Source organism: Anabas testudineus, chromosome 5, assembly GCF_900324465.2.
Source record: "Anabas testudineus chromosome 5, fAnaTes1.2, whole genome shotgun sequence".
Taxonomy (NCBI): Eukaryota; Metazoa; Chordata; class Actinopteri; order Anabantiformes; family Anabantidae; genus Anabas; species Anabas testudineus.
The window spans coordinates 17,389,021-17,416,623 of record NC_046614.1 but is presented as its reverse complement, the minus strand read 5'-3'; the positions used below and the strand labels follow the sequence as shown (position 1 = coordinate 17,416,623).

General features: G+C 39.4%; 1 protein-coding gene across 2 annotated transcripts in view; it reads right to left on the bottom strand.

The window, feature by feature from the left end:
* LOC113153375 (neurexophilin-2) overlaps nt 1-23,044 on the bottom strand; it is a 34,491-nt gene extending 11,447 nt beyond the window's left edge. For both annotated transcript variants that reach the window (XM_026346969.2, XM_026346970.2), the window contains exon 1: nt 22,558-23,044. In XM_026346969.2, the coding sequence (XP_026202754.1) occupies nt 22,558-22,611 (54 nt within the window). In that variant the 5' untranslated portion in view covers nt 22,612-23,044. The remainder of the gene's footprint in view (nt 1-22,557) is intronic.
* Nucleotides 23,045-27,603: the final 4,559 nt, after the last annotated feature.

Below are 27,603 nucleotides of genomic sequence, written 5' to 3'. Positions count from 1 at the left end.
CATTTATAGACGACTACAGCACCACATCTTTCCGTTCTCCCATGTTTCCTTTGAGTACTCCCCTTTGCTTCTTTCCCCATCCGTTAACCATTGAGCAGAATTATGACAAGCATCTGTTTTTTCCTCCTTCTTTCTGTTCATCTACAGCATCTTTCTGACCCTCAGTCCACTGAGGGATTGTTCCTGGTGGTTTCCTTTTACAATCTCTCCTTTCTTCATGTGTTCATTTGCATGGATGTGCAATTTCTTCCTTCTTGATATCCTTTCATTTCTTTAATGTTACATCCATCCAGCTATCCATGACTATGACATGACAAAGAAATGACATTCCTCCACCTCTCTCATCCCTTTATCTCTATATTCTCCAACTTGTCCTTTCTTTCTTCTTTTCCAACATCCAGGCATCTGTCTGTCCATTTGCACGTCCACAGAACTGTGACTAGCTACTAATACAGGTGAAGATGAAATAACCAAGCGTTTCCTTGTCTGGTCCTTCCCTGCTGTGAGGAATGTTCTCCATGCATTTGGGGCCTAAGCGGAGTGGGGCTAAGTGAGGGCAAAGTTCAGACCTGCGAGGGGATACATGGCTCTCTAGCTTGGGGCAGACTGTCTTCACTGGGGCTGATTGCAGAGCTAATTGGAGAGAAAACAGTGGGAGGTGCCAATGAATAAATCCTCTCAGAGGTGCTGGCAGCAGGGTACGGCGACATTCTCCTATTCACTTCAAGGTTATGCACACACACACACAAAAACACACAACTACTATCAGGACTGAAGTGACAAAATTGCTATAGTATCATTTGCATATAAAGCACAAGATTGTCTCCAGTGTGACTCTTTTGTTTTGGAGTAATTTGATTAAAAATGAAGTTGAAATTGCACATGATAGAAAGGAAGACAACAAATACACATTCAAGCACACAATATATAGTAACTTTCCTACTCTCGCCTTTTGGATGCCTTTGCCAGTGTATAAATCACTCGGCTTCAAGGACGCAGCACTGGGACCCCTAACTGGGATCTTTCACATCCACCATCTGGACGCAGAAAACCAGAGTGCTGACCAGCGGTCCTGCTCTCATTCTGTTCCCCAGGATGAGCTGCAAAATAGGGGGCGGGTATATACTGTAGAAACCTAATCAGTTCAACGACTGTTTAGTGTGTACTGAACTGTACAGAAAATCCTCTCTGGAGATGAACAGGAGTCGAATAGAGCAGTAATGCTATTTTGAAGGGAATGGGAGAAAGCGAGGCCAGGACTGGCATAAAGAAAGAGAGAGAAGCTGTCACTGTCTCTGCTCATCCAGAACTGTCCGAAGTATTAATTCACACGCTCCTGCCCCTCTCCCTTTCCTCTTTGCTCACCCTCCTCCAGGGACCGTGGTCTTCCATCTTTCAACTTGTTTCACACTCCGAGACCCAATATCAAAGTAGATATGAACAGAAATGAGAAACACGGGATTGTCTTTCCACAGACAATTGTGTCCACTGCGGCTATTTGTGTCATGCCAACAACTGGTTTAAGTATACCCCTGTCTTTCTGGGCCACCTGTCTGTCTGCCTGCTGTCTTTCCATCAGGCACAAAACTTTCTGAGGACAGCAGTGTTCTTCTTTCTCTCCCACGCTACCAGACACTCGCTTTGTTTCATTTCTGCTCATCTCACCTGCAGGGTGCTGCCCAGGAGCTGGTCACTTGGTCACTGTCAGCACCAGATGTGTACACACACACACACACACACACATAAAATCCCTATAAATCAGGCAGCGAGTAAAGGATATCAACACTGATAAATTTCTCAGTCACTGTCGCAGATTTGTATAAACGGAAATGTAGCTCTGCTATGATAGCTACATTTGTATTACTGACCTGCTCCCATTCACACTGCTTGTGTTGATTCAACAGCGATAAAAGGCTCTGGACAGACCAAGACTTGTGACTAATAGTCCAGCAGGATCTGTGGTTCAATTACTGTGTGGGGCAGCTCTCCTCTGTCCCAGGGCCAGATGCTTTACTGGAATAGCTTCAGTAAACACACACACACACACACACACACACACACACACACACGCTGGAGCCAATATACAAGCACACAGCCTTTATAAATGTGATGTCACCGACTAAAGGATATCAACACTGATACATTTCTCTCCCTCGTTTTTTCCTTAAAGATATGTCCAGAAGAAACGTATTGGAAGATTGGATATTGGCACTATCTAAATGAATGTTTTCAGGCCCTGGGGAGACAAGGCTCACTGCACCGTCTGGGTCTTTAAAAAATCAGGGGACAGCTGATGAAAAGCTTGGCTGAAGCAGTTTATCCACAATGAGTGAGAGAACACAGGAAATGAACAGTGACCTATAAAGTCAGTTCTAGCGCTCTCGCTCTTTTTAGGACTGTAGGTGGGAATCTTGACCAGTTTCAGCTGAAGACAGGCATCTGGTCTTTTCTGAATTTGAATCTTGCCATGTGCATTTCGGGCAAACAAACTCGATTTACTCAAAGATGTCGCTGACACCATGTTCTGCATGGCACAGTCTCAGTTTGGACGACATGTGCTTAAAAAGGCCAAAACAGCTTCTGACAACAAATCCAGCTCGGCCTTGGCATTCGCAGTAGCAAAAATCACGGATGAAACAGAAAAGCATGACTAGAATTTTCTTGCGATCCCCCACTGGTCCAAACAGTCTTGCAATGACAAAAGTGAACTGACTGACACGCACACACAAACACCCACATGGTGTAAACACAAGATGGGCCTAAAGATCTGGCATGCTTCCAGAGCAGATGGGTGGGTGGGGGGTGAAGGAGAGCGTCAATCTGTCATTTCTAACAAGCCAGGAGACTTGGAGCCAGGGCAGGTCAAAGACACAGGACACACACACAGGCTCTTCGTCCTTATGCAGGCATCACATTCCAACTGTGGCATTCCTGCTAATTAGAACACAAATTAATGATCCAAGCAAGCAAGACAGGCCGATTCTCCCTCCCTCTAGTCAACGTTTAGTCTTCCTCCTGCTTGCATCTTCCTCTGCACTGGCTCTCTCTTCTCCTTTTCTCTTATTTGTCTTCAAATCATTTTAACCTTATGTATCTTTATGCAAATTCTCCTTGTACAAAATTTTTTATTTAAATTTAGTATGATTTTAAAATGCTGACAAAAGATGAACTGCGAAAAACGGAAAGTCTGTCTAAAGAAAAAGGTTTAGTACAAATTATAGCATTGTTTATTAAAAATGCCTAAATTCTGATTATAATACAAAAATCAGCTTGATGAGATAGAAACACTGAGGTCGAGATTGGAAAGTACAGTATTACAGTACATACAGTAATTCATTTCTGAAGAATGCTTTGAGATTTGAAAATAATTTCCACATGAAGCCAGTCACAGTGGATGTGATATACAAGTGTAAATGCAGTCGAACTTTACTACTGCAGGAATGGTGTTGGCACCAAATGTAAGTCTTCATTATGGTACTTGGTGAAAATTAACTATTAGCAAATGCTGCAACTTCCTCTGTCACTTAGTAAATCCCACATCTTTTGTCTCTCTTACATTATTTCCCCATTAACATTACTGTGAAATTGTCAGTGCATAACTTAAAAAAAAAAAAAAAAAAAAAAACCTGGGATGTAACCCACAGAGCAAGTGTTGGTAGTTCCATCAGAGCTGCAGTACAAAATAAATTGCTTGTTCTGTGATTTTATCTGTTATTCTTTCGGGAAGAACAGTGATAAATTCTGGGGCAAAGTCACAGGAAACAACAACAACAAACTCAATCTGGCAATGCTCCTCGGCAGTCCAGGACACCTTGCACATGATGCATCAGTGGAGGGCTGACCTTCAGTGCTAGGCATTAAGGTCAGAAAGTATCATTAGTCCTGCCTCCCCGCTGCAAGGCTAAGAATAGGAACAACAACACAATCACTCAGTCATCATCTCCATATATCGTGGTTTCTTTTTTCTTATCCCAATTTATTATATTTGGTCAGAGGTTTGCTGGAAAGAGTGAAACAATTAAATATGCTATTGTAATACTTTAGTGTTTAAATTGAATTAAACAAGCTGTAGAACAATTTTGAATGGAGCATAATTAAAATGTTAAAGTAAAATTAGTGACTTGTGGTGACTAACCTTCCTGTTTTTTTTCTTCTTGTGTGTGTGTGTGTTGTGTGATTCTGTGCCAAATCAATAGCTTTTTTAAATACTCAAATCAATAGAAGTAAGTGAATCACTTTCTTTGTTTTGCTGCCTCTTCTGGCTAAAATTACATGGACTTTTCTAGCATTTATTCTAGCATTCACTGGTCTTGTTGAAACATGCACCATTCACATAATTTTACAGTACATGTCAGATCTTGTTACCAAAAACAATCTCCCCGACAGTTTCAGAGACCGAAGTAGGGCTGCTTTGATTCGGAAATACACCCACCTCTGGGCTGAGTAAAGTGTAACACTCAGAGTAAAAATAACACTTTACATGGCAAGGAATGAGTATGTTGTTTTAAGCACATACAAATCACCTGCCGGTAACAGCTCATATCCTCCATCTCTTTCTCTTCAGTGTCAGTTGGGGCTGCAGCTCACAATCAATACCTTTCACCACTAAGCCAATCTGCAATAATAAAAGCATTACAGACATGGAAAAATAACACCAAACCTTATTAAATATGGGGAGATGGTCTCTTCCATTCTATGTCTTCCTGTCTCTCGTGGCCTAGGGGAGTGGGAAGCTGCTCCATTGGACAGATCGCAGCAGTTGTCTTGATCCCTAAATGTTCTGGGATGATCAACAGGCTCAGGATCAGGGGCGGTATGGTGGGTTACAGGTAGACTTTGGAGCTTAGCATTCTGTTCACCTCTCCTACCAGCCATGTATATTTCACAGGATTGTCTTTTATATTCAGTCTGTGGCTCAGTGGAGCACTCATCTTTATTTCATTTTGTGGCATTTTTTAATTTTAGCTGAGATTTTCTACCCTCCTCCTCATCATGCACCTCCTTCACTTGCTCCAGTCTTCTTGACAACCCCCTCTGCTGACTGAATCAGTAATGACATTATGCATCTTGCACTGTGAAGCTTTCACCAAAGCAAACACTAACGTCTACCAGTCAGATTTCTGCCCTTACTGCACCAAACCAGGAGAAGGGAGACATTCACATTGTGCATATATACATTCCAACGATTTTGTAAAATGTAAATGTTAAATAAATATTTACACAGTGACAACATACAAAGTTGAAAGTGTGATATGTAAATTACATTTTGCGGGAAAATTAAAGAACAGTGCTGCACTTTATTAAAGGGTCAGTCAAGCAAAACAGGTTGTCTTTAGATTCAGAGTTAGTTTTGGTCACATTTCCTGAAGCTGAAGAAACATTTGTTTAAAGTGTCTAAAACCTAATATCTGAAAGGGTCTTAAATAAAACAAATGCTATTTACATTGCTAGAGACTACTAAGAATAAGAAGAGAAAACATTCTTTTACATTCTTTTGCAATTTCATGGTTTTCTGCATAAATTGATCAAGACGTGATCTGATCTTTACCAAAGTCGCAAATAACAACAAACACAATATTTCTAGGCTGTTAAAACACGATTTAACAATGTTTAAATATGTGGTTGAACCACTTTTGGGATCAATAACCTCAAACAGGTGCTTTGTGTAGCTGTGGATTAGTGGAAGTATTACTGCAAATCAACATGTAAAAATCATCCCAATGGGGAAATGGTGGAGGGAGCATCATGAATGGAAGCTGCTTTGGACCTTGACGGCTTGCCATTGTGGAGTGAAGATGAATTCCCAAGTTCAGCAAGGTATCCAATAGGATAATGTCAAGGTGACTGTCTGCAAGCTCAGTAGAAGTTGGGTGATGCAGCAAAGATAATGACCTTACACATCAAAGTAAATCTATCACATGATCTACCTTTTGGACAGGTCCAGGCAGAGCCCAGACCTCAACCTAATAGTGGTGTGGAAAGCCACACCACCTCAGGAGATTCATTTTTGTGACTTTGGGAAAGACCGGGTCACATTTCAAGACAATTTTATGCAGAAAACCAGGATATTATCACTTACTTTTTCTGTAAGTATAAAAATCTAACCCATTTTACTCTCTTACAGAGTCATCCTGTGTTCTCCACAGTATGTGTAAACATGGACTTTTCTAGCACAGTTCTACTCAGAATTGGCTTGGTCTCAGAGAAACAATTAACCCATAAACATCGCAATCTAAACACACTCTGTTAGCTTTGCTAATACACTCTTATACGGCAACACAGCCAGCAGCCCACTCTTTATTTGCAGATTTGTTTGCTGTCTTGGTAAAGCTATTCACAGCTATTCGACAATCCTAATTAGCTGGTAACTGGGAAACTGAAACAGTCTTCGTAGTGCCAAAGTGACTACAAATCCTCATAAAAAATCCACTGTGTTTACCCTAGCATTTGTAGAAATCTGCATAATAAAATGCAGGGTGATTTATTTCTACAGTGACCTCTACTGCTATTGCACCACTTTGACCTTTTTCTTTAAAGAAATGAATAAAAATGTGAGTCACTCAAAAGTTTTTCTCATAAAAAAATCTGTTTTGTTTGTCACTTCTGAATTATATGTTCTTCCACTTTGATTTAATAAAAATAACAAAAATAAAGGTTTTCACTGAATACACACATTTACTTTAGAACTGTTTTTAAATACTTTGTATTTATACTATAAGCATAAATATAATAGATATTTGCCAATAATTTTATAATTTAGCAAAATATAATAATTATTTTTGCTTAAAACATGTAGCTCAAATGCTAATTTATGGTTAAAGGACTTTTATAGTCAATAATAAAAAAAAAATTCATCATTCATAAAAATTATCAATAGCGTTTGTTTTCATACAATGACACTAACATTTTCATGTCTTCACTGTCACAATCATATATTGTGGACTGTTCTTATATATTGTTTTACAAAGTTAATCTTGTTACATTAGCTGTTTCTCTGTATTTTCCATCTATGATTAGATGTAGAAAGAAGAAAATATAAATTACAATAGTACAACACAAATCCACTACTGCATGTACATGAAAAAACAGACTTAAAGGATTGACATCGCTTTAGATGACATGACATTCAGTCTGATCTATAAAACAAGTATAAAATTATTTGGCAACAGAATGTAATCACTGCAACCCTGGAAATGCGAATGGAAAGGAGACACTGGGGTTTGATATCTCAATAAAGAAAAAGAATGAAATCATTAACCAAACCATTTGGCAACAGAATCTAATCTTTGCTACATCAGACGTGGTAAATGAAAATGGGAGGGTGGGTTGATATCTCAACAAAGAACATTTGTTATCACAGATGAAAATCAATTTTAACCAAAATAGAAATCATTGTGGGGGCAATGTGCATAAAGAGAGAGGTGGTTAGGTGGAGCAGTATTGTAGAACGGGACATAAACACTGGCATGGTCTAAAACATGCACATTATTTAAGAACATACAAAGAAATTTCAAAGCCTTTTGTAATCTTCAAATATTACCAGAAACTGTGTATCTGATATAAACTGCAAAAAAAAGGTGGAGGAGGAATGTGAATTACTGAATAAATCTGTGTCACACAGGGGTTTTGTGAAAAGCACTGACCTCGTGGATTAAACAAACAAACAACAACAAAAAAAGTATATATATCATTCATTATTTATCAATATTAATTTGTAAATCTAATTTTAATTCCTATGTAGTGGAAGTAGCAACCTCCAAATAATGCACATCCAGTTAGATACCAATTGCTTCGTCTGATGAGATTTTGTCAGATGTGATAAACCTTGAGCCACAGAATTATGTGAGATCAAAATTTGTTGACATGTCATTTTTTATTTTTACTTTAAGGTTAAGTCCTCAACTTGATCACAAGAATGATTTTGAGCTAGTAAACTACACCATAAATTCTGAGTGTGTGTCGCTCTTGAAAGAGGTTTTACTCATTCAAGGTCTGCACAGGGATTTTTGAACTACTGCACAGGTACATATAGACTACAGTGTTGGGTTTTTTTTTTTTTTTTTTACAAGGCAACAAGGTAGTCAATCTCTCACAGATATCTTTTTAATCTCTTTCCTTCTGTCCTTCTGTGTGCATGTGTTTGATTTATGTGGCTCAGCAGGCCATCAAGACACACTGTTGGCCTATCAATATTCTGCTGTCTGATGTAGAAAGACATGAGAGCACACTGGCCTCCTTATCTCGACTACAAGCAAACATCCAACCACACTGAGCGTCAGAGAAAAAAATATAAAGGAAATGAATACCTTAAAAAACAAGAACAGTTGGTAAAACAGGAGGTAAACGTAGGTGTGAAACTATAGTGACTACAAATTGTGACATTTCAAGTTTAACAAAGCCTTGTGTCACATAGATAAGTGGATCATTTCATACTGTATACTGATGGTCTGGCTGTTTAGTAGACGTAGGTCGCAGTAGCAGTCACATTGTGAGACGGTCATCCTAAATTTCTGAGACTGTCCCTTTGGTGCAACATACAGCAGGTCCAGAGTTTGCCACTATCACCACATTTATTGATCTTTTATCTGGGACAGCCCAAAATCGCACAGTATACCCACCTTAAGGTGAACACAGGGGTCCTTTAATCTAATTGTTAAAGCTAACATATTAACATGTTTACAACAACAATGTTAAAGGGTGAAAAATAATTACCAAAGGGTAGATATGGACCCTAGCACCATGTAGATCCAAAGAGAGACACAATAATAATAAAAAGGCATGTATTCTGGATATACATAAAAATGTTTCTTCAGCCATCAGACCTTTGAGTGGAAAGATTAGTATCAGTGTTTGACAGTTTAGCCAGCAGAGGAGTGAAGAGATGATGTGCAGTAACCACCACGAGCTGTTTGGACTACAAGTTCAGGACTGACAACATTTTATTAGGAATGGTACTGAAGAATAAGGACAATATCATTAAGCATCTTAACTAAACAACTGTGATACTGGCAGCAATGGACTGGACTTACAAATTATTCTCAGTATTACTATCAGCAGATGGCAGAACAGCATTTATTACTTATAGACAGGCCACTATTGTGTATGTAACTGAACAGTTCCTAACAAAAAAGAGAGAGAGAGAAATGGTTTGGCGAGCACAGGATTTCTCATCTGGATCACAGAGCTCGCAAATTAATTTGATTCACTCAAGCGATTACTTCAAGTCTTTTTTTTCTTACATCCCAAACTGTAGTTAGTTGAACTTCATGCATTCATTCATGCAACATATTTCACTCTGGCAGAAATGCACTGAGAGTTTAAGGTCATATGGTTGTCAGATATCCACCCAAAGTCATAAGGAGAGGAAGAAGACTATGATCAGCATTCCCCGGTTGGTCCTCCAGGGATTACTGTGCTGCTGCCCTTATGGTTTTTGCTGCATTACAATGCTCACATTCCTCTCAGCTGAACATAGTGAAGCACGGCCTTCTGTAGTGAGCTGTCCAGTCTCTATCTAGTGGAACATATGTGTCTGTATCTCTGTCTGTCACCTGCTACCCTCATTCTCTGTCTGTTTCTCTAGGTGTCACATTATGTCACTGCCACTGACTGGTCATGTCACTACATATACAGTATGTTGAGTTCTGATCCAAGTGTTTGCCAAGAGGAGGGTGACATCCGAAACTGTCCTCATACTCCCAGATATGTTGAACTCATTTATGCTCCTCCACTAGTCGTCATTATGACATTACCATAAATAAGAATAGTCCAAAACTTACTAAACAAACAGAAATTCTGAACAGTAGCTTTGCTCAAAAGCTAGAAATAAATATCTCTACACTGCTGCCAGCTCTGTTTAGTGAGTCTGGGATACAGGAGGCATCGACAGTAGCTTTCCAAATTAGGGTTTTAGTATATTTCAATTAAAAAACATTTGAAAGAAGTTACATATTATATCTTTAAAGATAGGAAGGTACGGTGATCATGGAGACAGGATGCAAATCCAAGTCTCCAGACAAATACTCACTCTACAATGCACTCCAGCCTCTTACATCACTAAAGCAGCATCACAATACAGGTTATTTCAAATAGGCCATGTTGTGCACAAATTTGACCTTGTGTTTTTGATACTGGCTCTATTGATATAGTTCTGGATAATCTGACAATTCCAAAAACTGTTTTTCTTATTCAGTATCTCTTCCAACCGTCTGCCTGAAAGGGTTTGTTTTAGCTATTCTCCACAGTATACTATGACTGAAATACACTGTGACTGACTCTGCGTCCATATGCTTTACAATGTCACTGTTTTCTTAGGTTTTATTCAATATGTCGACATTTGAAAACCATACATGCTTGAGATATAATCAGATCCAGAATATAAAAATGTACAGGATGAAAACTCTCACCAACACAGATTACACAAGGCGACATTAACCGACCCATTTGTATGCAGTAAATTACTGCTTTGCATCACTACCATTACATTCATAATGCTTTTAAAGTAGACAGAGTGATGTTTCTAAGGGAAAACAAAACTGAGCAGGTTGCAGATCTATGAAGGAAAAACACTTTCTGTGCAATATACCAAACACAGTCTAAACAAAATTTGAGCAGGGACTCGGAAACTTCACTGCTAACCGAAGCAGGTGGGCACATCTGAGTACCTTTATGGACTAGCAGTGGTGTGTATGACTGTCAGGAGTGTTTTTGGGAGACATAAGAAACAACTTTGTTGTCGTTTAATATGGACCATCATCATCTCGGGGTTGAAATTTCACCTAAAAGTGTTGGCCCAAATGACCAATGTTGTCGTTTATCTGTTGTGGACAACCTCTAATAGCAATCTCTTTTAATAATTTAAAGAATAAAATGATTTACATTGAAGATATCCACATTTATGACCTGTCCAAACCAACTCTAATTAACAAATCACTGAGTTGAGTTGAGAATCTAAGGGATAGAGGTTTTGCCCATGTGGATGGGAACACCCGATACCTCCACATTTAAATTCAAGACAAAAAACATCAGATTGAGTGACATATTCTTTCATTCAGCTTGTAAATGATTTATCTATGGTTTAAGATAGACCCAATCCCACAAAGTCAGTCCAACAATTTAAGTCTATACCAGCAGACAATGCATCTAATCCAGGCAAATATACAGTGAGCCTTGTCAAACCACAGTGAGTGAACAAAATTTGTGGGCTGGTTCTACCCGGCTACTCACATGTCAGCAACTTCCTCAGTGACAGCTACAACACTTAAATATAATTCTCACATTCAAAAGCTGCAATAACATCAAAAGTGGTAAAATGCATGTCAAGGTCCTCCAACTCAAACAGACAGTAAAGCTCTGCATGAGGAGCATCGTAAAAATTCACCAGTGCGAGTGCAGTTATGATGTGAGATGATTTTCTGATGTTTCTCTGTGCAGACAGCATCAAGTTATGTTTGCTTTGCCTCCTCTCCTTCCTTAGCCCTGACCTAGACAGGCTACCCAGCAACCTCCTTTGGGCCAACTTGGACCAAGTTAAAGGAGGGAAAGTCTACCCTCACTGCCTCCACACTCACACACACACACACACCATTCATTTTCTCTTGCCATCAATCTCCCCGTCCCTCTGCTTCTTCATAGCATGGACTAATTAACTAAAAACCAAGCAGAGATTTTATATAATTCATCAGCGAGAACTGCCATGTCTTGATCCAGAAACACCCTGAGAGAAACACAGTGACTGAAGCCAGAAACCACCAGGAGAGGAAAAACGGAAAATAAAACGCAAACCTCATCTCCATCAGCACAAGCTATCAGAGCAAAAGGAGCTGAAACTATGAAATTCTTCTCACATATTTTATTTCTGCAAGGGCTACATTTTAATCAGACACACTGGCAAAGTAGTTGCAGGCCCGGCATGGCCAGTATCAAGGCAGGGGAGCAGGAAGAGACTAGAAAGTGGAAAGAGCATGCAAGAGACGTGACAGAGTGAAAGATAGAGGTTCAATTGTGAAGGTTTTGACAGGCAGGTGGTAGGTGATAGAGGTGTAAGATGAAAGACAGTGAGAGAGAAAGACAGGGAGATAGATTGAGAGAGGTGCAAGGGATCTGAGACCAAGTGGTTCTGGGGAGTGCTCACTTCTTGACTGAAATCTCCTCCATTAAGCTCGAGTCCAGGAAACAATAAAGACAGTTCTTGCACATGAGAACATTTGTGCTGCAAAGAAATCCCAAAAAAAAAAAAAAAAAAAAGCAGGCTCTACAAACATATTGTCTTCCTTTAATCTCAATAGAGCATCCCATGTAGCTCCTGAGATCCTGAAAGGACAAACAAGAATGCAAACAGGACTCTGTTATTACATATCTTAACAACAACATCAAATCCCTGAGATTGCCTGGCAAATTTCCGCAGGACCTTTTATTTATCAAAAGGGTCACCATTCGAGGTGGGTTACCAGTGTCTTTTTTTTTTTTTTCCTCTAACCCCGCCTCAGTTTGCCAATAAATTCAATGCATGTCTGAATTAATGCATTACAAGCCAAGCTGGAGATATTAAAAAAATGATAAAAACTAATCCCTCCTCCACAGTCCCATCTGTGGCAGGGTCCTCACGCTGAGCTGACCCTGAGCATTCTCTGCCGACTGCACGATGAGTTATGATATTTGGTGTCGCATGGATTACGGTTTAATATTCCATTACATACACAAAATCATGTTCTATATATCTCCCCCAGGTGTGTAACTATTAATCATAAGATGTTGTGGAAATTCATGGTTGTCGATGTGTGCTCATACACAAATCCCGTGTGTGTGTGTGTGTGTGTGTGTGTGTGTGTGTGTGTGTGTGTGTGTGTGTGTGTGTGTGGGGAAAGACATACCATCCATTTTGGTAACTTTCTGCAACAATTAAATGCTCTGTTTGATTCTGAGTTCAGTTCACATGCTTGTCTCTCGCACCAGTAAACACATGTGAATGTATCAGAATACACAGTGCTGTGTCAAATAGCAAAAGTATGAAGCACAGCGTGTTTTCTCCCAGGGGGAGCTCAGACTAGGCAGCACGTTGACCACGGGCAGCAGAGTTATGCCATGACTGGTGGTCCCCGCCGAGAGCTGAGCTACTCATCATGCATGTATGAAACAAACACAGTGCCCATCATCAGGAGCCAAGCGTCCCATCTGATGTGAACTATTTCCAAAGCTCAACTCTGCTTCTCACAGCCAGGAAAAAGAGAGCGAGAGAGAAAGCAGAGGAGAGAGAGAGAGAGCAACACACCGCTCACACCATGTTGACGACTGGGGACTGCTCGAAGTAGAGCAACACCAGTAGAGCAATCCAATGTAGGGCTGACCACTTAACACCCAGAATCTTTTTCTGCTGCTTTATTTATTAAGTCATGCAAAAGAGGACAAAAACACCAAAACCCCAGTGGAGATTCAGAGACGCAAAGAGTTGAAAAATGACTTAACAAAACAAACAAAAACAAAATCGCAAAATTTGATAGTTGCTTGGAAATGTTTTAATCCTTCCACCAAATCAGTTTTCACTACAATACTAAAATGGTAGTTTGTTCTTCTACAAAGCTTTATTTGTCATTTAACATAACACAACATTAAATGTCGTCCAACATCAGATGGTGCTCGTGCAAGAATGGCAAAATATTAAAAGGCAGGTTGGCACATTTAGTTTTTCCTCTTAACTAATTATTTAAATATTGTGGTCAAAGTAATTTGGGAAGAAAACAACAAACCTGATGTTAGTTAATGTCTACATTTAAAAAAGAAATAATGGATGAAGAAAGACTGTGCATAGATGGATGTCTTCTCTCTCTAGCATTACAGGGCCATGTGACCCTAAGCTGTAATGTCCCTTTAGTCGGCGTCAGATAAATCTTATTTATTTCCCTGTCATAGTCTCAGTCATAATTGATATGTAATAAGTAAACTCTTTGTCAATTCATACTAGTCATGACATGTCAGAGCACAGAGGTACTAATGTACCCGATATTTCTTTATTTTACCTCTTGGTTGCATAACTTTCTATGCACACCCTTGTGCTCAATTTTATCATTCTACGCATGCACATATGTGTCACATAGCTTTATGGAAAACACATTACAGGAAATATTTTCAAACTGGTTCTTTTTCAAGCGTTATTGTCTCTGCAGACATTCCCATTTTGGCCCCCCACAACTCTGCCCCCATGGAAGCAATTTTCCACGGTAGCTCCATAAGGCTTGGTGAATCATACACTGCACTATTGTAATAATGGTAGGTGGGGATGCATTAAAATGCTGTGTGAGTGTGTGTTCTGCAGTGCGGGTAGAGCTCAGTTCAAGACAGACCAGGTGTGGTTATCTTGACCTAGACCTTCATATGTGCGTTCGCTGCTCTACCCTTATCCTTTTCCCCTGTACTTGGGTGGACAGGAGAGACAGAATGAGGAAGAGAGCAAACAGAGGATACAGAACTTGAGTCAGTATGAGATTAAAATGACAGAAAAAGAAAACAACACAAAAACTACAACAATGAGAACAATGGAGTTGCTCAGAATCACACACTTTCATCCCAGCTCACCCAAAAATCTCCAGACTGAGAGGTGCGAGACCCTTTTTTGGACTGGGGCAGTAGCTGTCCACAGAACTTCCCCTCCAGATAGCAGTAAAAACCAGGTTGCACGTTCTGATGTGAAACCCGGTGCTCTTCTTCTTCTGTTCTTCTTCTTTCACTAGAACTTATTTTTCCAACAACAAGTGAGGGATATTTTGTGCTTATGTTAATGCCTGGGCTGTGTAGTGACTGTTGAAACACCAATCCCCTTACTGCATTTGTTTCCACTGTGCTAGATTGAATTACAGAGCTTTTTTTTCTCACTTTGAATTCACATTTTATTTCAGCCTTTCACTGCAGTATACAGCAACAGCAGAGTTATATAAACCAAAAAAAATAAAGCCTTTCTTGTGTGCCAGTGCAAGTTGCCATAATCCGGAGAACAGAGTAGACAATAGAGGCATTTCATGTTGGTTTAAGTCTAATCAGACTGATCTTACCTGTTTACTGTACATGCATTTTCACACATTATCTCAGTTTAAGTAGAATTTGTAACTTTCTTAATCTTTATTTTTTTTTAGGAAGGATTGACCGAGAGGTCACCTCCCTTTTGCAGGAATACCCTGGCCACATTAAGACAGTTACACACATTTACACCTGGACGCTGCAGTACAACTGGAGTCTGATCTGTGGCCACTGAGCAGCTCCACTGGAGCAGTTGGTGTTAAGGGTCTTGCTCAAGGACACCACAGTGGTGCTGATGATGGAGGGCCAAGCACTGCGCTCGTCCCAGCTGGATTTGTTCCTGCCAGAACAATCATCACTCTGGTCTTTAGGCCCCACTATACTTCTATTGTATTGTTACTCTTCAGATTAAAGTCTGCCAAAAAAAATAAATTTTAAACACATATTAACAGTTGTTGGAGTTGGACAGTTTTTTTGGGGTCAGGATTTTTGGGAGGGGGCAGAAAGGAAACTCAACTATCCACTGGGGCCGTACTCAGCATGATCCCTGCTCTGTGTGGCACTTAATTGGACGTTTGACACACACAACTATATAAACCTGATATTCGAAGATATAGCAATTTTGGTTCAGTCAAAAAAAAAGTACGTAAAATATGTAAATATATTTGGACTCAAAAGAGTTGATGTGCATTGAGCATAAAGGATTAAAGTCGCAGATACAGTTTATTAACACATAGTGTGGGTGGTGATAAGCTAGAACAGAAACTGTGAGAACAACACTTAGACCTAAACTCCTGAAGCAGGAAGGAAAAAAATAAGTTTAAAGTTAGAGGTGGAGTAAGACTGGTTAGGTAAGACTTATCCATAGTAACACGTCTGGTTCAGCTATGTCACCAAAATGCTGACCATCTTCCTAATTAATAAAATGGTTCATTCAGTATTTCACTCACTCAAATTACCTGTTTGGTTAATAACATATGTTCATGTCTCATATCATCAGTTGTTTATATGGACTTTAAGATGTAACATACATAAAATCTGCTTAAAAGATATTAAATAGTGCTAGATTGTAGAAATGAGCATCAAAATATCTATTTACAAATAATTTATTTCAAAATTATTTTTATTTGCATAGCTCATTTCAAAGTGCTGCACCATAAAGAGGCATATGCTATGCCATAAAATAACAACTATAACTATAACAACTATCATATACTTTATCATAATTTTCCTATGTTGTGCAGAATGTAGCAATTATGTCAAAAGAGGGATTTAAAAAGGTGTTTTTTTAAAAAGTGAAGCATAAAGTTCCTCTCTGATCCATAAAATTTCAAGCTTGAAGCATTCATTGTAGTATTGCTATTATCGGCTAATACAAGCATACACTTCTGGAAAGCTTCCACACTATGATACACGTTTTATAGCTTTAATGGAAGTTTATCTGTCTATTTATTTTGCCATGGCAACCGAGCCCTGCATGATAATAGCACTCGCGCGAACTTTTTAGAAAACATGAAGACAATTGACAGTGAAAATATGCTATTGATTAGGCTTTGCATACGTGGAATCTCTCAACTATTTCACATTTTCCTGTCAGATTTTACATGCAGACACTACGGAGTATTTGTTCTTTGTTGCTAGAACTCTAGTTCATTTTCACCCGGTCACTTTGAAATTACACAGAAATTAATTTAGCATTTCTTTAAATTCAGCCAGTATCACATATTATTGAACAAGAAACCAGAAGCAACACATCATGTTGTAGCTGAACACGGCCATGTTGCTATAAACTGTTGCCATATAAAATGCATTCTGTTTACCAGTTTACATTAACTTGAGCTTTCTGGAACCACAAGAGCCCAGACGAGACAGGAAGGGGGCATTATATTCAAGTCGTCTGCTTCTGTTTCTCTGACATCCATGTTATTCTCTCCAACATAAAAGCGTCAACCATTTGCCAAGGTTATTTGCAGTTATGTGAAAACCCACCATCTGGCATTCACAGCCCAGTCAATCCAAACCAAAGCAAGCCTCTTCTGACAGCCGGAGGCTAGTTTGTAAAATTAAACAGAAAAATTAAATTGATTTTATAGAAAGTCCTGTTTCCCTGCAAGTATCTTCTGCTATTTACAAAGCATTTCCTGCAAAGTAAACATAAAAATCAGCTAAGGTATGACACGCATGCTGAGCAAACACTTCATTAGACAATAAAAGTGCTGTAAAAAATTCAGGTGATATAAAAATAAATAAGCACATCACATGTGAAGCTCTAAAGGTGGCAATGTCAGTCGGTCAGTTGATCCACTACTTTCAGACTGAAAATAAGACAAAAAATAATTCAACAACTGTTGGATGAATTCTGCACACACATTCATGGTTCCCAGTATCACACTGACTTTAGAGCCCTCTCAACTTTTTCAAGTGTTGAAGAGATTCAGGCCCCTCCTTGGGATCACATGTCATCATAAAGTCAAACTTTTAATTTGCTAACTTTCAGTTTAGATGGGACGGATTTCAGTTTCAAGCAGAAACTTGCAGGTTATGATTAACTTCAAGCATTGATAAGACTAAAAATGATCATCATTAGTTGGAATTTGGCCCAGAGGAGTCATGAAGAAGGGTCAACACAGTGAATACTGACTCTTTGTGTAGGTTTGAATCATTTGCAAGTAAAAGTCATGGAAGTTGATTTATTACTTTTAACAAGAACCATCTATTTAAGAACCGCTATTGTAAGATTTGTCCTCAAAGAAAGAGAAACTCAGCAATTAGAAACATTTTCTTCGACCCACCCCATTCAAATTTATCTAGATCTGTCACTGGTTTATGATACATGCAATGCTAACGACACAGCTTTGAGCTTTGGCTATATTTTGTGTTTAGCACTAACATTAGTATCTTAACATGTTAAACTAATGATGATGAATATAGGAGATATTATACCTGCTAAATTTTGTGAGCAGGTGCATTTAGGTCAAAACACTGCTATGCAGATAAAGAGAAAAGTCTTAAATGTGCAAATCACACACTGATTTAATAAGTGAATGACCTCTAGTTCTGAAAATCACCACTGAAATGTTTTATTTAATCTTTTTTTTATTATTTTATTTTGCCAACAATGACAGGAAATGAGAAATTGAAAACTACAATTCCACCACACAAGTGGAGGTTTGGCCTGGTGACAGAAATTCAAATCTGGGCCTTATTTTTTTAAGAAATTTAGAGTCTTCACCCTAAAATCAGTCCCAAAGCCAGTGGCTCAGTGTTGGTGACACTGAAAACACCTCAGCAACATTTTTCCAGCTGTTTCCCGTTTGAGTGAAGAAGTGTGATCTGACTCTGCATTAAATGCGAGGCACATTTTCTCCTCTTCACACTGGTCGTGTGGAAGTAAATACAGTAAATGAGGTAATGTTTATGACACGTTTATTTTTTAGTGGCTGGACATAAAAACTGCACTGAGCTGCTTCCTTATCTTCACCATGTGCTCGTGCATGTGTTCTTCGCACCTTAATGTGACACAAAAGACACATACTTAACAAATAAATATGAATTTAACCCGCACTGCAGATTCACTCTCCTACTGTCGTTCTTACTGCAGAAACCTTATTCAAAGGAGTAAAGACTCTAAATAACAGGATGCAGCTACTGTACCTTAAGCTACACTACATGTGCATGACGTGCAAGCTGTTTCCTCTGCATTGAACACGACAGAAAAAAAATAAAGCCTTCATATTAATTACATTTACAACAGGACTTACTGAGGAAAATGTGTTGTACTGAAATGCATTATAGTATGAGATGCTTCTACAGTTTTGGCCAAAACATTAGAAACGCCCCAATATATAATGCACTGTATTGTAGGCCAGTACACTAACTTTATTTTAGTGTTTAACTACAGATTTGAAGTACTTATACTTCACTTTATTCCTATGACTTTACTAAATATTGTACTTCTTATGAAAACCTTTACAATTAGAAATACATTTGCTAATAACAAAAAGAAAAAATACACTTAAAATGCTCCTATAGTAGCTGAATCTCTGACCCGAGACCAATTTTAACACCTGCATATTAAACATGAACAGGTGACACTAACAGGAAAAGAACCAAACACCCACAACAGGCTTGTTCACCAGTGTGAGCAGCAGCAGCAGCTCTGTCCCTGCTCCTGAATATGTTCTGGATTTCGCTTCCTTTGAGTCTTAAAAATAGCACCTTATCAATTCATACATAATGCACCTTTTTCCTGCCTTTTGTATTGTAATATGACAATCTCACATTTGTACAATAGCAGTGGGATTATGAGGCGGTTATTGTACATATCACTAAAGTTTACGTTTTAATTCAATCACCAAAATGCTATTATATACGTTAATGTTTAGTCCTTTGTGAGCTCCATTATCTGAACAGTGATGACAGACTTGTGTGCAAAGTAGAGCCTACATATCTATAATAGCGTTTTATTTTGCATTAGTCAAAATGTATGACATCTTCACACATTTAAATTAAATCCCCCTTCCTCAAGGCTAACACAAAGCCTGGGGTGGAACTATTCACTGCACCAAGCAAGTGAGGACTCATTTTTAAAGTAATGGGTTGTCAAAAAATGGGCTGTAGGGCTGTTGAAAGGGTAGAAAACAAATTAAATAAAATTGGATCGTTGCTTAACCTTAAGCAAACCATGTTAGAATCTATTAAAGTACCGCACGAATCTGTGCCATTTTTTAGGTTGAAGAATGCTTTGATCCCTGCGAACAATTTCAGACTTAGTAGATGTTGCAGTAATTTGATTGCTTCTGTCGCCACGATTCAACAGATTACATATCTAATCGGTTTGTGAATAGAGAGAATAATTTGCACAGATTACAGTCCAGCGGTGCCTGCTGCTTGTTGATGATGATGATCCACAGACGGACTGATGGATGGACAAAAAGACAGCGAGTGGGAGGGAAACCACCAACCACCTGGTTTAATCCATGGTGGAAAAAAAAAACAAAACACATCTGATCCTGCTGTTCTGATGGCTCAGACTCTTTCGCCTCACAATGGCGCGAATAAGTGCATAACATGTGAGCAGGAACATGAGGCGTGTAAACACACTGCATTGTATTTCTCATGCACATTCTACTGTGACATACAGATAACACGGAAACACAAAGCTATGCAGAATATACGATATACGACTGCAAAGGAGGCAGGACTACATATAATGAAATTAAAGAGACTGAGTTGCTGTAATATCCCTGGGGTGTATAGCTACAGTAGTTGTTTTATTGGGGGAGATAAGAGGATTTTGTCAGGTTGAGATGCCGGCTAATGCTATTGTTCCTACTGGGAGCATAAAACAGCAAAGAAGCTTTTCACACATCTTTTCTTCTTTTGTAGTGCTGTTACTGTAGATATCATTTCAAAGTACAAGGTGGAAAAAATTATAGTATTGCAGCATAAGACATCATACGCAGGAAATGAAATCTGTATAATTTATATATATATATATATATATACAGACGCACACCCACAATATGTTCTAATGCATGTTAAAATAAATCCACTTTTTAGAAAATGATATATAAAAGTAAATCTCAGTTGTTTTTTTACAGGAAAGATGAATTATTCTGTCCCTTTTCTCACTTTGGTTGTCTCCCCTTGCAAACACACACTTACACACTTACTTAAACAGGCCTCTAAGTTACTTCAGATAATCACCAAGGGTGGTTTTTGTTCAACGAGACCATCAAATTAAGTTAGAGAGGTGGTTAATGTTACCTTCTCTTCCTTCCACTCCACTGGCTTCTGCTTCACTGTTTCCTCTGCTCTCTGTTTACTGGATTTATCACCTGCCTTCGCTGCTTCACTGCCTCCCTTTACCTCTTCACTTCTTAATCCCTCAAGCTAACAGTGCTCCCAAGGACGTAACTTGTCATATTATGTCAGCCAAATCACTGTATCATATACACTACACAGTCACCATAAACAAACAAGATTGTTACCGTCCCGCTGCTTGAAAAATACCAAAAAAAAAAAAAAAAAAAAAAAGCACAACAATCTCAAATGGGACATTACTGAAAAGCGTGGCTGATATAATCTAATTCTAAGTTGATCCTAACACTTGAACCCGAGTTGCCCTCTCGTGTGAAAGAGGTACAGCAGTTCCACTTTGCAGGAGGAATGATTTGCATTCAATCTCCAAAAGAAGCGTAGGTGTTATTACCTGTCACAATACAGCCTAACCCCAATATGCAGGCAGCCAACAGGGTGTTTTCTTTTTTAAAATCACACACTAAACACCACCTCCATCACTGTTTTTTTTTTTTTTTTTTTTTGCATTTAGAGAGGATCCTGGCTACTGGGCCACCAAGCACATCTATCCCTGGTGAAGGCTCCTCGGCTCTCTACAATCCCAGCAAGTTTGTCACTTGAATCCACGGATGTGTCTCTGACATTAAGTTTTAGATCCCACTTCAGGGCTACTTCTCAAACATTCTGATTAAAAAGTCAACAGGATTTGAAGGTGTATTATTTTTTACAGGTGTATTTGGAGACTAATTACAGTACTGTAGGTGGCTTTTAATGAAAACCAGTGAGGGTTCAGTGATTATAAGGAAGGAAAGGAACAGGTGAGGAAGCAGAGGAGGAGCAGAGCATCACGGTGAAAGGTCATGTTTTTATTCTCTTTCATTTCTTGTGAGGCCAAAGACACAGAGACACAGATCGTGTGAACCTGCTGCTGCTGACAGCCTCCTTTTGTACTGTATTCTATTATGTTGTATTCTGGGAGTCCACATATAATATGCACACTATTACTGTTAGTGTAAAGCAATCAGGAAAACACTCCACTGGAATGCGCGCACAGAAAAAGAGGAGTGAGCGCGCACACGCACGCGTCTATCCACACACAATCAGCAGCTGCAGCAGCCAAACCAGGCGCACAAGCTCTTCGCCACAGCGATGCCGAGATAATAAAACAAGCCACGGGCGTGTTTAACTTCTGAAGAAAATTTGCAGGAAGTTGCTGGAAGCGCTCATAGATAAATAGATAAGGACGACTGCAGCGCGGAGAGTAAAGGGGAAACGCACAGACACGAGAAAATGTGCGCGTTTGGAGATCGCGCATGAGACGCACACGCGTTTTTTTTTCTAAAACGGATAAAACAAAATGAACAAAATGGTCCCCAAAAAACTCCCTTTGATGACTGATTGTAGTCTGAACAGACACGAAGAGCTCAGATATAAAAACTTTGAATCAAGTTCTAACGCACTCGATGGAGCCTCCGCAGAAACTATGGGACTATCAAGAGGCTCTGAAATCACCAGGTTGAGAGTGAATTCGTTATAAACACAAATCTTTGAGAGGCTTAAAAAACCCTTTTTGCACTAATAACTGTTAATCAGCTGAGTGAGTTATAGTAAACAGACTCTCAAAGGAGAAAACAGGCGCTCCTCTGCAAACCCGGCACCCAAAGCTCCGCGGTTAAATATAACAATGGGCTTCTAGTGTTTAGTGTCTTATGATGATGATGATGATGATGATGATGATGTACTCACCGTCCGTAGGATCCACTGGCCGAGGACAACTATGGTCCAACCGAGAACCTGCATGTCACTTTCCTTATAGCGGACCACCCCGAAAAACTACACGTAGCCCCGGCTGAACATAAAAATTCACACCGCAGAATCCAAGCAATCCCAAGTAGCAAGAGACAAGTAAAAGTGTCAGAAGAGCAGAAAAACACGCTCAAAGTTGTGCGTTGGTTCGGTCACTGTCTCTGGGGCTTCTGCAGGAAAACTTTGAGCGGTGGCTTCAGCTGCTCCGGTCCGCCTCATGTGGCACATCCATGTTGTTTGTCTCCGCTCATGCTGGAGGTTTGCTGGAAGTTTGTGCGGAGACGAAGTCACTTTGGAGGGTTGAGGCGAAGGAGGGAATCTCTCTGAAGATCACCAGCACTTCTTGTGTTTTGGGATACCGACTGGTTGATTTGGAGACACGAGATGTCTCGTTCACCCCTTTCCTCCCTCCTTGTCTCTTCCTCTCTCTTTCCCTTCCTCTCTCTCTCTCTCTCTCTCTCCCTCTCCATGCGCGCGTCACGGCGCACAGCAGCTCTCGTTTATTGGCAACCACAGTGATCACAACTGCATGTAAATTATACTGTATGTCCTGTGGGCGTTGAGATGATGAAGCGAATATTTACACTCTACCAAGTACTGAACCCAGAGACTCGTCAAAGTGTGTGTGTGTGTGTGTGTGTGTGTGTGTGTGTGTGTGTGTGTGTGTGTGTGTGTGTGTGTGTGTGTGTGTGTGTGTGTGTGTGTGTGTCCAGATACAGTGAGTGGTGAGCTTTATCAAACAATCATGAAATAATAGTTTCATACTACAACCAAAACGGTCAAACAATAATATATATACTAAAAGATTTTGGTCTCTTTCAACCAAGATCTGGACACATCTTACTAAATGTGAGGCTTTATTTGCTTCACTTGATGTATGTGTTACAATATAGTTTTAAAAAAGATGATGACGATGCCCCTTGACCTCTGACAATTTGGTCCTCTTTGACATTATTTTCATATTTTACAGACCAAACAATGAAATTAAAGGAACTGAAGATCAGCTGCTAACGAACATAACATTTGCAGAATTCAGAACCACCTGAATTTGGATATTTTATGCTGAATTCTGCTTTAATTTGTTATGTTTGATCAATATTTGCTTTCTTATCATCATTAATTGAGAGTTAATCATGTAAATTGGACCTCTCTATTCACAGGTTAGATATACTGTACAGTCACTTCCTTTTCTGCATTAACATACACACACATACAAAACCAACAAAGCGTGTAACCTTCATAATAATCTGTGACTCACATTACACAAATACACATAAACAAAAAGGAAATCATCATTATCCTCTAATGAAACACAAAGCATGACTGTTTTATTTAAGTATCTGTGTGTGATGGAGGCCAACAGCACACACTCGCCAGACTATAAATTCCCCAAAAAACAATTTTGAAATATTAATGTTGCATGGATATATTGGGACAGCATGGCCCCACATTTCTCCCTGATGGCCAGTCCCAGCTGCTGCCTGCCTGACTGTGCCACCTTTAAAAACTGAACTGATCTAGGCTGCACAGTGTTTGCTTGAATCACAAGTCTGTCTGTGTTGCACTATATAACCCTGTCAGTCTGTCATATGTAGTTAAGATTATCAGGACACTCTGAGTAGTTAACTGTATGTACAGTATGTATCTTCTCAGTGCCACTTTCTATTCTTGTCCTGTTTTCCGCCTGCTTTGTTAGTCTGTGGCTTTTTCAAGTATTCTTATTATTATTATTATTATTAATTTAATAGCATGTGTACAGTACAATGAGTACACAGACTTTTTATTTTTCTTCGCATTTCTTTGATAAGAGAAATACATTTTCAATCGCATCCATGTCCTTCTCTATGTCCTTTTCTTTTTTTGTTAAAGTCTGTAAAAAAGATTTGATCTGTCCTGTGAATATAAATAGTTTCACCCCCTGATCCTGAGACACTGGACTGCAGATCAAACTTTACTTTCTTCGTCAGATATAAGAAATTCTTGCTCACCTGTGTCATGTTCTCATACCCGTAGTTTTGCATTGACAAGGACAGTTTTTAGAACTGCTGGCCTACTGCAGGTTCCCATCAAGCTGATGTGTTCAGTGGTGGTAAAGCAAGACACAGGTGTGTCACAGATGGCAGCTGAGGGTTCATGTAAAATAAGCTGCTTTACTGTTATGACTATAAAGGTTGGATATCAGCAATCATCTATCACTCTTTCAAAGATGCAGACTCTTCGCAGTCTGTCTGGGGCTCTAATCTGTGTGAGAATTACACAGCACTGCCTCCCTGCGAGGCAAAGAGTCACTGCATGCAGAGGGACGCTGAGCACTGTGGCTCCAGCAGGGAAGGAAATGGAGTAGCAGGAAAATTACAAATACTCCAGGAATAATTACAGTTAGATATACAGTAAATCTACAAGTGCCTTTGCAGTTTCCACAACAAATATGTTTTGAGAGAAAATGGCACCTGAATTACATTTTTACAAACATGACAAGGACGTGTTTTTAATTATCATATCGTCTAAGCCATAAAGCTAATTAAAGCATTTTATGACTGATTTTAGGCCAAGTGACCTATGGTATGTACTGTAGATAGTAAATAAGTCTAACCCCATGTGAGATTTACTAAACCCAGGTCTCTGGTGTAAAAAAATATACCCATACAAAAAAGACACCTCCAAACAGGTAGGAATGACTTAAGAAGAAAGAAGAAACATAATTTCTCTTTCCAAAAAAGATTTACGACAGTGTTTTTTTACAGGATTTTGAGACAGACAAATGTTTCTCAGAAGAAAAACTAATACTACAAGTACTAATACTCTACTCTAATTAGCTAAATGTTCCATTGTGGCCATCAGAATTAGTAATTCCTTGCTGTCAGTTGTACAGCTGCTGTAAATCAATGTGTTACACCCGTTGCCTCATCTTCAGTAGACCATGAAACCCTGTCTATCAAACACAGCAGGTCTCAAAGAATGTGACCATTTCCTATTTTCATCACCACCCTCCATTCAATCTGCTGGCTATGATTTGTATGGCCACAGTACGCTCTGTCCTCCAGTTTCCCTTAATTTCTCCCCCACCCCACACTGTCGAAGAAGAGCTGCTAGTGTGAGTGCAATTTCTGATCCACATTGGAAGTGGCAGGTGAATTTCGCCCAGCTGCTCCCCTTCTCTGTTCCACTTAGTGGCAACGCTCCTGTTCAGAGTCACTCGGTCGCTGCATGGTTAAAGTAAATGAATGAACACGCTCCGAGCAAGAGCCGAACACATCTACTTTCACAAATATCATCCTCACATTATTTTTCCTCCTCTTTTTCCTCCCCAGATGTCAAGGGAAAGTGTCATAATTTCCAAAACTGCGCACTGCTCATGTATATCGTTTTCATGTTTGCAAACAAATTAGAAGTAAGTCTCATTAAAGAGAATAAATTACAGGTAAGAATAAGTACATCTACTGTGTAAGTCTACACACATTTAACTATTAACCAGCAGTGCAGACGTTTGACATTAATGCTCTTTGATGGATAAAGCAAAAAGCAGGTGGTGGAGAAGAAGGTGGTGAAGAAGGACGAGTGAGGGGGGCAACAAATGTGAGCATGATGGAAAAGGGGGAAGCAGGTAATGGAAGCAGGATTAGAAGCAAATGAGGAATACTAGAAAAGGGATGGGGAGGCGGAACGGGCGGTGGTGGGCAGGAAATAAACAGTGACTAATGTGAAGAAGGAGCAAAGTCTGGGACAGAAGACGAATACAGCATCACTGCAAAAAGTTTCAACTGTTGTGAGCATAGGATTTGCAGATGACTTTTTTAATAATATATTTATTAAAAAGATTATTATTACTGACTTACTATTACTTTGTTTTAATGTTGTCTTCACTGCCAATCTCCAGCAGAGTGACAAACCTGGGTGAAAATATCAGCAGCTCAAGCTGTTACCTCACCAAGCTGTTATGATCTCTGTGTGCTTGCCTTATAGCTGCCATAGTTTGGCATTATATGCATGTCTCTATCCTGAGTGCACAACAGAGACATTAGGGACATTAATATGACACAGAGATGGATTTATACTGAGAAACTAAAATCCTACTTTGCTTCTAGGATTGGACTAGAGATGAAACAGCCAATCAGAACTGGTCTGCTCAGACTGAGTGACTCGTTTTGTGACACATCTGTGACGCTGTGAGTGAGTACAGAGGCTAAATTGAGCGTGCACAGAGCTAAGATGCCAAGCAAGCGCGAGATACAGATACAGTTTGGAGAACAGAATAGATTTTTTGTGCTCAAAATAAATTACGTGTCTCATAATATGTTCAGGTTTGATACAGAAGAAACTCAAAATAGTTCTCGAAGTCTGGTTGCCTCTCTGCAGTGTCGTTTATTACTGCACAGGAGCGTCTGACATGAGCAGCTCACAGGTGGATGGTCAGGTCAAAAGTTAAAGAAACATCATTCTCACAGACACTTATAGTCTGTTGTCATCTCAGATAGGAAACCTTGGTTACTGTCAAGCTCAGCTGGTTCTAACTGGCGGACACATACACACTAATAAAGTCGCCAGAAGTCTACTTATATTCTGTCTTTGGCCTCGACTCAGTGCCAAGGAAACAAATTCTTAGCTCATCACCAACATGCAACTAATGTAGGCATCAAACCTTGACATTGATAACATGCAGCACTCGTAAAGCTTCATTAGACATGTAGACGTGGTGGCCTATATCATAAAAGCATCTTAGATACACACATCATGACATGACCATGATCCTGTAATTCTATAAATCATAATATAAGTTTGTGTGCATCCAAAAAACATTTTCCTATTGTGCAGTCAGATCAGAGGCACAAAAATAACAGGATACTATAACACTGACTTATCACTTTTGAGTAGGCACATGGACGCATTGCTTTACTACAGTACATGTCTATTAAACATCTACATAAACATGGTGGAAAAGATAAACATGGAGAGAGGTGGAGATGTGTTAACGCAGGAGATCCACAC